General features: G+C 42.1%; 1 protein-coding gene across 1 annotated transcript in view; it reads right to left on the bottom strand.

Moving 5' to 3' along the window:
- Positions 1-13,391, bottom strand: part of NR3C1 (nuclear receptor subfamily 3 group C member 1) — a 64,875-nt gene that overhangs the window by 12,358 nt on the left and 39,126 nt on the right. Inside the window, exons 3-6 of the mRNA XM_017822901.1 lie at positions 13,221-13,384; positions 9,162-9,278; positions 4,176-4,454; positions 1,520-1,664 (exon numbers count right to left, since the gene is read on the bottom strand). Coding sequence (XP_017678390.1) covers positions 1,520-1,664; positions 4,176-4,454; positions 9,162-9,278; positions 13,221-13,384 — 705 coding nt within the window. The remainder of the gene's footprint in view (positions 1-1,519; positions 1,665-4,175; positions 4,455-9,161; positions 9,279-13,220; positions 13,385-13,391) is intronic.

Below are 13,391 nucleotides of genomic sequence, written 5' to 3'. Positions count from 1 at the left end.
TCAACATCCCAGCCCCAGGTGCCCCTCCAGCTTTCCCTGCCCCGGAACCTTCTCACGACTCCTGCAGCGGTTTTATTGTTAGTCAGTGTTTGTCACACTGAGCTCCGAGGTGGCTCTCTTTTATTGAGGGATGGGACATAAAAAGTTACGACCAGAGAGTTTTATGGAGAACCTGTAGCCCACTGGAGAAGAAACTGCAGTTCTCTCAGTCAATGTGTTTTATTGAAAACAAATGTCATTGTGATCTACAATTTATGTACCAAACTGTAACTGGAAGGAATTTAAGAATTACTGTTTGCTATAACAGGGTTACCCTTGCAGCTTTGTGTTTTTCAAGAATATCAACACCTGGCTGTGAAGATCTGTGGTTTTGAGTCACTGATAAAACAGCAGGAGATCTCTGATGTGAGGCAAAGTAGATGTTGCTACACTTAGTGACATCAATTATTTCAATTCCACCACACAGAGATTATTCTGCTCCAGAGACACATTCTAAGCACTTTAATAAACATAAGTACACACATGGGCCCTCACCTGCCATCTCCGCCACACCTTTTTTCTGAAGTTATTATAAGGCAATGATTACAGTTTATAGAAGTCTGAATAAATATTTACACGGGAAAAAAAAAAGGGAATAAATAAACATGACAAAGGAATGTAAATGGCTGATCAAGGAATGTAAATGGCTGATCCCACAGAAAATGTAACAACTATTATGTTTTTTTTAAAAAACGGAAAATATTTGGGAGATCTGATTCTGAAGTGCAACAGAACCAAAAATACTGTGACTCTGTCAAAACATGCCAATTGTATTGCCTCCACTGCAAGGCCATGAAACAAGAGACATGAATTAGATGCAATCACTTCAACAATCCCAAATTCCCTCTTTCCCTCCCCTACAGCACAGTTGCTGCACAACACAAATCTGGAAAAATACAAGGATAATGATGTGTGGTGCAAGAAAAAAATACGTCCAAATATTCCACCAAATTCAAACTTTGCTTGAAAATTGGTAACAAAGTTCAACAAGAAAATATAAATCAGGAAGGCTGTTCCACTTGTAACCTTGTTTTTCAGCCCTACTTTAATCAGGCTCAGAAAGAAATGTTTAAGGAATCGGGAACTCTGGGAAACTGGTAGGACCATGTTGCCACTTTTATACACTAAACAGACAGAACATTATGCAATTTGCCAAAATTTTCTCTCCATCCCTAACATATTTTTAGCTCTGACTGTGTTGGCTCTGATAACATGAATGATTCTAGTGAATGGTGCTGGAACAGTCACAATATGGAACATTTAAGCACAAACACCTCCCACAAAAACTCCTGGATATAAACACACTTAATATCTCAATTACCTTTTTTTCATTTGACTTAGTTAAAAACGCTAAGCAAGCTCCTGAAAGAAAAACAAGTTGCAAATGACAGGCAGATCTGGGATCTCTGCAATGATTTGTTACCCAGTGATTCACCCCTTGAGTGCAAACCCCAGAAACGCTGTGGCAGGTCTTACTCACTCGTTAATGATCAGATCCGGTGCGAAGCACAGGAGATTGCCATTGGATTGCTTGTAGGATCTCCAGCCTAAAGCAAAAGCCATTAGGAACATCCAGGAGTACTGCAGAAGGGTCATTTGGTCATCCAGGTGCAAATTTCGGAAACCTAGAAAAATAAAAAATTGAGGGGGGGGTGGTGTCAGTTGCGAAAAAAAAAGAAAAAAGGACAAAAAACTTGCATGACTTGGAAAAGGACCAGGGTTATGAGCAGCACAACTGCTGTGTTATCAGTGCATAGGCACTACAGGGAGTAAAAGGGGATGTAATATTTAAAAGTCATAATATATGTGTATGTGCTTATCTGGAACTGATGGTCAGTCAGATAGATCACAAAAGGCAACAACTGTATTTCATACACACTATAATTCACTGGGCTGCCTTCCAAAAATAACAGGGCTTGCTACTTTTCACAAGAGCAGTCCACCAGACAATAAATGGCTTAACATAAAATTTTGTTCTTATTCCACAACAACTACACAGAACTTAGAAAATAAGTACTGCATTAGTTACCAGCATTAACTGCTTCTGATCTCATATGCAGCATTAACACAGCCAAGAGAACAAGGAGGAAATGGGTAAAATCTGACAACTGGTCCCTCAAACAGTCTGAAAATGCTGGCAGCTTTGGATTTACAACACTAGGTCCTATCAGATCCTGCCTACATTTAGCAGGAATCTATCGTGCCACACTGAATCATTATTAGAGCCTGAATTCAAGTTGATTTTATCTAATTTTATTAAGCATCTGACATCTAAAGAGCTCAGAACATCTAAAAAGCTGCTTCCTGAAGATGTGCCAACAGCCAGCAGCCAGTAGATGAATACAGAACAAACTTGGTTTGTCTGACAGCTTCAAACACAGCTCCTGGCTTTGGAGACAGCAGGAACAACCAGGTACTGCTTCAAAAATACGAAGGGTTTCGAAGTGATTCCAGTCTTACGGGGTCAAACCTTGAATCTGTGCTCAAGCCCTCCTCAGGAAAAGGTTATTTTGAAATCCCAGCGAAAGGATTTGGCAAGGAATGCTGGCGTGCTGTCAGCATGGCTGATGGGCTACAACCAGGAGCAGGATATACAATTAAATACTCATGAGGAACCACCTCAGCAAACAAAAGAAAGGAGATAACAATGATAAGAACAGTTGCTATTAATGTAGTTATTAAAGAGAAGACTGGCATTTCCATTGAGAGCATATGCTCTAACCTGAAGGGCTTGGCTAATTAGGGAAACCGTTCAACAGAGACGATGAACACAGAAGTGTTTTATAAAATGGAATCTAAATTTGGATTTGGGAATACCAGATGGTCTCCCAAAGACCTGTCCCAGAAGGAAGTGTGTGCATGTGAATCTCTCCTAGAGCAGACTGAGCTAATCCCGTGTAACTTCCCAGTGTGAACAGCCCTGACACAGAATCACCGAAGTTGGAAAAGAACTCCAAGGGCATCAAGTCCAACTTGTGACCAATCACCACTAGAACAACTAGAACACACATAAACCTCTCCAGTCACATATCTGCTGGAGACAGATATATTTGAGTTTTCCAGCCTTTCTTTCTCACTGTTAATTTATTTCCTCTGCTCAAAGAGGCACTATTATGATTCATAAATCTCATTATCAGACTCTTTTTCCTTTTTTTTTTTTTTTTTGGCAGACCTGTTCTGTGATGTTATTTTTGGGCAACACATGCGTCATGGAGGTGTTTCTGCCAGCATTTCTGAGAACAGGTAGGTAACAGTACTGACACGAGTGAGAGGGAGATAAACACTGGTCTTTGTTCTGTAGGAATAAACAGATCTTCAGCTACCCTTGGCCCTGGCCTCTCCCGAGACAGATGCCATGTGTTATGTCCTAGGCTGAGATCTGACATCACTTCTTCCGTGTCTAACTGTGTCTTCAGGTGGGAGCCAAAATAGCAACAAACCACCCCCTGTTCCCCAGGTAAGAGTCAGTTTAACTGTGCTGCTACAGAGCTGGGGAGAAAATGAACACCTTGACTTCCACCCTGGAATTCGACAGTCAAACACCTATTCCCAAGAAAAGTCAAGAAAAAACTGCAGATACGGTGAAGGGGAGTGAAAAAAGAACCATCCATGAACGCAGACCCAGAGAAGCAGCACAGCAGTGCTGGTCTGTAAAAGTCAAGAGGACTTGCTAAAAATATTCAAGAAATAATTATTTATTGCCCAGAGAAGCTGTGGTTGCCCCATCCCTGGAAGTGTTCAAGGCCAGGTTGGATGAGGCTTGGAGCAACCTGGGATAGTGAAAGGTGTCCCTGCCCACAGCAGGGCATGGAGTTTTAAGGTCCCTCCTAACTCAATTCTGTGATTCTGTGACTCTAAAAGGTGGAGATAGAGCTAATAAAAATGGTTCTCTATATTACTTTTAAAATGAACATTAAGATCCAATGGTCGAAATGTTCAAGTAAAATGAGCTCATCTGCAGTAAAGACATTTCTGCATCTGCATTTTTTTCTACTTTTCTACTCCAGAAATATTTGAGACATAAACAAGCCCAGTTATGACTAAAACTTCATCTGTACAGCTCTGAAGGAAAACAAACACAGAGTTTAAGCACAATAAGAAGACTGCACTCAGCAATGAACATATTTGTGTGTTACCTGGGATTGCCTTCGCCCACTTGACTGCAGCCACCACCTGCCGCCCTCCCAGCATGTTGAGGGTGGAGAGGATCCTCCAGCTGGAGTCGGGCAGGGTGCTGTCGTATCCCGAGTACAGCACCTCGGGCTCGATCACCTCCAGCAGCGACACCAGCGTCGGCGTCAGCTGCGGCAGCGACGCGGGGACGATGCTCTTGTTCCCGGATGCCTCGGGAGCGTCCCGTGTTCCCGTGGCACTTCCCTGCTGCAGTCCTTTGATCTTCTTCTTTGTTTTGCGAGCTAGGAAAGTTTGGGTAAGTCACAGGTGAGATGATGGAAAGTGACCGCGCTGCGATAAAAATGCAGCAGAGGAAGCGCTGCTTCCCTCCTCCCTGCAGCTGGGACCAGGCCACTGAAACCTTCACAGCATTTGTGCGTAAAGTAAACAATTTCACATGAAATCTAATTAAGCCCCCATTGAAAGTAAGTTTTCTTTACATTTTAATAGAAGTCACATTTATGTTACTGTTTCCAACTGTTCAATAATGTCTGCAGGTACCTCACAAGGCTGATCCTAAAATACAAGGCCAAATCCTACCACTGGAAATATGTGCAGGACTTTAAAAGTTCCTGAAGATACTAAGTATAGGAACCAGGCAAAAGAAAGGAAAAAGTATATTTAATGGGTAAGGAATTACTGGATCTCTTGAGCCAGGGAAAACAGGGGTTTTTTTTTGAAAATGCTGGGCAGGAGGAGCTTTTTCTCTTGCCAGTTTCTCCTGCATATAAATCACTGCTGCGTAATTAAACCATAAAACCCATTTGCCAAATAAATAAAACATCACACAGAGATGTTAAGTGTAAACTACAAAAACTTGGAGCAACAATTTTATTAGCATCTTGTCCATAATGGAGTCTCCTGCTTGGCTCTGGCTCTCCTGGATGGAGGCGGCCACACAGAACACGCTATTTAACGGAGACCAAATGAAACCAGTTCTTTCCCTGGGTGCCTCAGTTAATTAATTGATTTCTGCTCTGGAACTTCTGAGATAAATCAGTAGCCCATAAAAGCATCACGTAATGTGGTTTCACATTCAAAGTTCCCCCTGACCCGTTCAGAATCTCTCAGCATCCAAAATGCACCAACCCTGCAGTGTAACAACACATGAAGCTCCCTCCTGGACCCACTGGCTATGACATGGCCTTCAGAAACCAAATGCTAAACACAAGGAATTCTCTACAGATCTTGTATAAATTCCATTTTCCCAAATATTTGTAGACTGGCCACATGTGCCAAACCTGCTGTGGGGGAATAGCAACAGTTATTTCCTTGGAGCAAAGAGCTTCTTGTTATTGTCTTAATTTTGAAATGGCTGCTCCAAAATCCTTTCCACATTCTGGTGTTTTTTGCCCCATTATCCATGTTCTGAAGAGCAAATGAGCTGCTTTGACTTAAATTTAGAAGCACATGCCTTCAGCTTCCTGCAGACACCTGGATGGAGTATTTCCAGCCCAGAAAGCCTAATAAAATTATAATCAAAATAAATAGATCTGATAAGGCAAATTATTATGCAAGAATTTTTATTAGGCTGTGTTACTAGTCTTGACTTAGATATATGGCTGTAACTCAGAAAAAAAAAAGGTTGAGATAATGTATTTCTGTATACTTTATTTTCAAATATAAAAAGACCACTAATTTAACCCCAGCTCCTTAGGGCACGTTACAGGAGATAACCCCCACAGATAAACTCAGCATGGAGAGAAAAGCATCCAAAATTTTCTGTTAAAAACAAACAAAACCCTCCCAACCTCCTACAGTCTGGCATCCACCCAGGCTGCACAGGCTTCCTATTCCCTGCCCCGTGGGCAGATGGTCCTGCACCTGAGCCAGGTGGGCAATGGACCTGCCACCACCACCCCAGACAGCCAGGCACTTTCCTGCTAAACTGGGATTTATAACAAGCCCACTGCAGTTAGAGCAGGGCAGGGAATGGGATTAGAAAAAAGAAACGATCCTTCAAAAATCTGAAATAAATTCCAAGTGAAGACTGCAGAAAAAACTCATAAATTGCCAAGTTTAGCTGTAAAAAGCAGCATGAAAAGCCAAAAAAATTATGAGACAACTTTTTACAGGCATAAAACCTAACAATAAATCTTTTCTTCCAACACATCACAAAGAGAAAGGGTGCCAAGGAACACCAATTAACGGTGGGAGCGGAAATGAGAACTCAAGGAAATAAAGGCTGGAGTACAAAATATCATTATTCTGCTGTGTAAATCTCTGGTACCTGCAGCTTCGTAGTTTGATTTTTTTTTTTCCAGGCCCCTATGCCCAAAAAAACATGGAAAAGAAAAAAGAAAGTTCTAGAAAAGGGTGATAAGCAGGGCCAAAGGGATGACTTGATGATCTTGGAGGTCTTTTTCAACCTTACTGACTCTATGATAAAAAAAGGCCAACAAAAAATTAGCAAGTAATATTTTACTAGGGTAGAAGGAGCCATTTTCATCTCAGGACAGGAGCAGGTCAGAATTCTTTTATTCATTTTAAAATAATTACTCTTCTACACAATACCTAACAGTGCAATCCACTGTAGGTATTAGAAACTGAGATACCCAAAATGTGCTGGGGCAGGTTCATAGAAGAAGTCCAGCAGCACATCAGGTGAGTGCAAGGGGCCAAAGGACTGACAGGCTGGATATTGGGATCTCTTTTGATCACTCACTGGTTTGCTATAACCATTATTTATGCACTGAGGATGCAGCAGGGGATTTGTCAAAAAGAAATTACTGTCTAAAAAGTATGCAAATTTAATTCTCTTTTAAACAACAGTAATTTCTGAACTGTGACCCTAAAATAGACGAGATAAAAGAAACTGCTTCTTAGTCTCTGCTGCACTTTATGCTGCCTCTCCGTTTGCTTTTCTGCACGACCTATTCCCCATCTGTTCAGATCTGTCCCATAAATCCTTGTTTTAGGGTGTTTTTCACCCTTTCACACTACTCCAAGTTCTTCCATTTTTGTGTTGCTGAGTTTCAAGACTCCTTTTCCCTCTCAGACATAAAAACTTCACCCCCCCGCCTTCTCCAGCAACTTATATAACAATCTCCATCCTCCAAAACCTCACTATTCTCTAGGATTCTCTGTGCCAAAATTGAGACAAACTACACTGGAAGGGCTCCAACCTACATGCAGAGAAGTGGCAAATATCCGATGTCATTCCATTTGATTTTCTTTGCTGCAGAGGGGTCACTCAACATGTCAAGGCTAGACTGGACAGGGCTTGGAGCAACTGGAAGTGTCCCTGCCCATGGCAGGGAGTAGAACTGGATGAGCTTTAAGTCCCTCCCAACCCAAACCATTTTGTGATTCTCTGATTCTGTGTCCTGGAGCCTGACACAGCGATATTGGTGTCTATTTAAACTGATGCAGGAAGGGAAAGGCTTACTATGAGAGTACTATATCTTAGTATCAAAACACTATACCTAATAAAGTGCTTTATTCATATAAATAAATATATGAATATCACAGATGTATTTTGAAAACAACTATGAAGAGAAAAATTAGAAACAAGCCTTAAACCAAAACTCATTCTTTTCCACCTCAAAGCAAAAACTCTGGGGTTTTGCACCATTTAAACTGTCTTTAGTCTTTGAAGTTCCCTGTCCTTGCTCCTGGCCACACCAGCCCCAGCAGGGCAGTGACCTGTCCCGAGTGGGTACCCAGAGTAGGCTCTGATCTCTGAAGTGTAAGGTCCAGCCCACTGGGAGTGCCCAAAACCTAAATCCAGCTCCTGGGAGACACTCACTGATGACTTCATGTGCTTTAGCGATTTATTTTAGAACCCACTATTGTAGATCCTGGCTGTACCTTCCCATCCTGCACACGGATCATGGTAACACCTCAACAAACAGAGCAGCAACATCCCTTCCTCCAGCAAATCTCCATCCTGAAGGAGAGGATGTGCCTGTAAGTGGGTCACAGAGCATTTCAGACCCTCAGCTTTGTTCCCTCTGCTCTGAAGGAAGGGGCAGGTAGAAGCACCTGCAGCACAGAAAACCTTGTGCTGTGTCCTGCTGAAGGAGGTTGGAAGCAGAGGAGGAAGAAAGGACGTGCTAACATGGACTCCAGTATGTGCTTCATCTATCTCTTTAACTTAATTCACCACTTACATCTTACCAAAGGATATTATCACTGACTAAAATGGAATTCTGTTCATCCTTGGGAGCTGACAAATATCTTTTTGACATTTTCATTTTATCTGACAATTTTCATTATACAAGTACCACACGGATAACTGCGTTAGGAAGTACTGTGTTAATCTCTGCTGCTCAGGGAAAAATAGCAAGCATAAAATGTAGCTGACACTAATAAAAGTGTTTTATGCCATTTTACAACTGCTGCTAAATCCTTAGTTGACATGGCCTTCAGATTCTCATAAGCCATTGAGGACTCAGCAGAGAACAACTATGTACTGGTACGTTAAATTTATTTACTTAACTGACCTTTTCTAGAGAGATTTTGACAGGTATTGAGGAAGAATCCACAGCATCAACAAAAATACTTCCATTTTCTTCAGTTTGAAGATATAATCCCCACTTCTGCCCCTCTCCTCTGTGATTTCAGTGTCAAGTCACTCTCCCGAGTGAGGATGGGCAGACAGCATATCTCCCTACAGGTGTTTAATTTCCCTCCAGGTGTTCCCCAAGAACTCTCCTGTCTCAGATTCCATGAAAAAGCAACGAGATATATATGTGCTGACAGGAACAAAAAATAACCCTAGCTTGTGTGTATGACTCACTTCTACTGAACACCACCGACAGACAGAGCAACCGAGCACAGAAAGGAGAAATAGCACAATAACCTCCTGCCTCTCATTAAAATGCTCATGAAATGCAGCCAGTTGCTTTTAACATATTAAAGTGCTGCTCCAATCATTGCTTCATAAGCAGCCTGGCCTTTATTGGGTAGGATTCCAACCCAAAGCAGGGGTGTGGACACATGGTTACCTTCAAGGTTCATGCCAGCCTGCAGACATTTCCGGTAGCGACACGCCGGGCAGTTTTTCCTCCGGATTTTGTCAATAATGCAGTCGTTCCTCCCGGCACACAGGTAGTTGTGCTGCCCTGTGTGCACAAAAACAAAACAACCATAAGCTCCCCGAGTTGATCAGTAGCTGAAGCCATTCATCCTTTCAGTCATTAAGGGTCTGGAGACGATGTAAGACCTTTACCTACTGCACTGCATGTCTTGCAAAAATATCAATATACATCTGATTTCATGTATCCAAACAGATTTCTCATAATTAGACCCTGAAACCAATAAATTTAGTTCAAAATCCTATTTTTAATTTGTTAGTATCAGGCAACTTCTATTTTTAGAACTGTTTTCCCCCTACATTTACCAAATCTTTCTTCTACAGCAGGTTTCCCATTTCTCTAAATAGTTTGACAAGAGATACAAATAACGTTCGCAAACACATCTTGAGAATACACTTGGAAAGATTTCTACAGAGAACAGACACAGCTTCATCAGTTTGAAAGTCATGAAACTTTCTCCTTGTTTAACTTTGCAGCCTGACCCAGACAAACCAAGTTCTCTGACATTTTTCCGGATTCACAGATTTAGAGCAAAAGTGACCCTAAAAACACAACTTGAACTACAGAAATTAAGTAACTATTTCTTAGCTGTTAAGAGCATGGCACCAGAAGAGGATATATTCTTAGTTATTTGAATTATATGACCAAATGCTGCAATATAACTTATTAAGGGAAAGGTATTACTAAAGGATAGATCCTTCTCCCAGAGAGGGATCAGGAAATATGTTTCTTCAGAGGGCAGAAAGCTGCAGCCTGGGCTTTTACACCATATTGCAAAGTCGTGACAGCACAATACTGTGAGAAACGTATTTTCCAAATACAGAGCTATTAACAACAGAGTTCAAGAGTCTTCTCACAGCAAAACAGCCTGGGTAAGGAATTTGTTTCAAGTCAGCTGTGAAAATTATGGGCACACAGAGTCCATTCCTATGGCTTTGGTCAAACTTATCCCATGAAGTGTCTCACGTTGATATTCCAAGGAAGCTCTGAACATTTTTCTGAATGAACTCTCGCACCTCTTCTGTTTGGGGAAGAGGAGCCTTCCTGACCCTTGTGTAATCTTTGTGTTTAGTCAACTTAGACAACAGATCCAGGACTCACCATTCTGTTTGCCATTAGCACCCTAATACATATAAACAAATATATCTGTACACACACATGAAATATAAACTGATGACAATTTGTCAGCACTGCAGAGGAGCAGAGACCACAATTCCTTGTCTCTCAAAGATGTTTGATGAGACCACAGTTTCACCTAACAATACAGATACTTCAGGTGAAGATTTTCCTGGGCAGTTGTTCCATTTTATTCCGAACAAAGGGGTTCCTCTCCATGAAGGTTTGGTTTCTTCTGTTCACTTCTCACCTATTCTTGCCTTTTCTGGGGGCAAGCTACACTTTTGCTTTGACTTACATTATATTAAAGCCTTCTTGCCACGTGAATATCTCACGGGAAAATGAAGGGAAATTGATCTCCATGCCTGAGTGCTGCCCAGAGGACGTGCCAAAGGAACTTGCTTCGGTTCTCTTCATTGCTCAAAACCCAAAGATACTTCACAAATACTCTGGTAAAAACCAGCAGTGAGCCAATGGAGATGTTTCCAAGGGGATTTGGGGCACACTGGGGCATTTTACAGAGAGGTTGGCTATTCCACAATGTTGCACTGCCTGCAGCAGCCGTCGGTGTCGGGGGCTCTGATGCTCTATGGCACTGAACGACTCCTTGCTCGTTTGAGCACATCAGCCCTATAAAAAGGTTAGAAATTGCAGACAAAGGACTTTGGAAGATGGAATTAAAACTGCTGACGAACAGGGCTAATCTGGAGCACAGCAGGAAGGAGAGGTGTTGGGGGAATCTGCAGTGGAGGGAGGTGTGAGGATCTGCTCCAAGGCGAGGAAGCGGACGTGGGAGGAGCGGTGAAAATCCAGGTTGGTGTATTGGGATAACATGTTGGGAGGTGAACAGGGCCAGTTCTGCGACAGGAGAAACTCGATCACGAGGGCTCTAGACTCTGAAACACCATGAAAATCAGAGCTAAAACAAGATCTCTGGCCTCTCTGGGTTCCTGAAGGCCTGTTTGTGTGAAGAACTGTGCATAAATATACAGTTGCTGTCCCACCTTCATCCTCCCTCTTCTCTAGTTCTATTCTTTGCTGAAAGGAATACACTTTACATGGACTTTCTAGACACTGACACTTTCAGTTTCTGTGACTATTTCTGTCACAGTCCACAGGCCTGGAGACAAAGGTGGAAAAAAGGGGTTTGGCTAAAGGCTGGATAACCAGTGTGCAGAGTCAGCTTGATCTGAATACTAACAGGTGCCTGGCAGCTACTAATAAAAAGGATATTGCAGAAACAAATTCCTTTCACATGTGTTCCTAATAAAAAAAAATGCCTATAAAAGACAAGAGCAAATTATTTGTTCCTTAAAGTAAAGACTAAGACTAACAGATCCTGGAAGGGCTCCTGAAAATATCCATGATATCTCATGGAAGGATTAAGGGTGCTTAATCCTTCCCGCTATGGTCCAGTTCACAAGGTGGTAACCAGTAAAAGGTCGGACCCTATGATCTTGAAGGGCTTTTCCAACCTAAACGATTCTGTGATCCTGTGAAGGGTGGGATAATTTGTGGAACAATAAAAATGGAAGCAGAGTAAGCCTTGAGGATCTAATTGCCATTTTTCAGCCACAAGCTTGCTTACATTTTATACCAATACAGTTGATATATGATGAGTCAAGTTGCATCACTGATCAGAAGGAATCACTGCGTTGCTTCTTTCCTGTATCAATACTTTTCTGATTTATTTAAGCTTGAGAACAGGCAAAACCATGGCTATGCCACATATCCAGCTGCCATATAATATATCTCCTGAGGGATCTCCAGTGACCTGATTTTAATCAAAGGTACAGATGATTATTTGCCTTAAATAAAGTGCTTTGCACTTGAGCTCCCATTGCCTCGTTATACTTCAGAACAGCTTCAGCTCCCCCAGGGCCGACATCCCTCCCCTTGTGACAGGCAAAAACTGTCATGTGAACTTGACTTTTCCAATCCCTCTGAGAGCTCCCCAGAGCTCCCCATGGCATCCACTGAGCTGGGAACTGGGGAAAAGCGCTGCTTCTAAAAACTGAATGATGTCTCGTCTTTATCAAACAGCCTTCTCTTTTCTCCAGACACCCCGGATAACCAAAATGTCAGCACAAAATGAGTCTGGTGCACGAGGAAGGCACAAGACATGAAACCCTGGAGGGTGTAACTAATAATGACGTTCTTATTCAGAACTCAGGAATCACCATCCTTTAAGAGACACTGGGAATATGCTCCAACTTAACTGCATCTGATATTGAAGCCAAGAGTCACACCCTGGGGTACAGCCTAGTCTGTTACAAAATAGCTACTGATGCAGCCCCAAAATCACTGAGCCCTTATTCACATTTAGTTTTCCATCATCTCTAGTTTCTACATCGATTTTCTCCCTGTGATTAGTCAGAAATCTTAATCCTCCAAAACCACACACACGTCCATGTTACCCAGATACCTGCAACTCACACAGGGACATGGATGCAGTTCAACCAACAGTGCTTACAAGAAAAACTACAAAATACCACAACCTCACACACAACAGATTTACCAATCTTCTATACAAACCAGATAACCTTCAAATGAAAAATCACAAACTTTACAAACCTAATGCACACAGACAAATATCTGTATAAAAATGGGACAAATAAACAAAAACAACAGTGAAAGAACATGAAACAGACAAAAGCCAAGACAACAATAAATCCTTTTACATGGAGTGAATGGGAGCATTTTATCAGCGTGAATGGAATCCACGGTTCAGATAATGCACCATTATCAATGTGATTTACTATGACAAGATCAGTGATCTAATGGTTTGAACGTGGATGATACGTGCAAGGATTTCACATCTTTAAACAGCAAACTCATCAAAGCATGGCCTACCTTCCACTGCCCTTTTGAAGAACACTTTGCAGCTGCCACATGTCAGAACACCGTAATGGCACCCGGAGGCCTCGTCGGAGCACACCAGACAGAGCTTGGGAGGTGGTCCCGTAGTTGCTGAGGTTGTGGATGGAGAGGAGCTTACATCTGATCTCATTCCAGGGCTGAAAC

The sequence above is a fragment of the Lepidothrix coronata genome, unplaced genomic scaffold (assembly GCF_001604755.1).
Source record: "Lepidothrix coronata isolate B3197 unplaced genomic scaffold, Lepidothrix_coronata-1.0 Scaffold100, whole genome shotgun sequence".
Lineage (NCBI taxonomy): Eukaryota > Metazoa > Chordata > Aves > Passeriformes > Pipridae > Lepidothrix > Lepidothrix coronata.
This window is presented reverse-complemented; position numbering and strand designations above follow the sequence as displayed.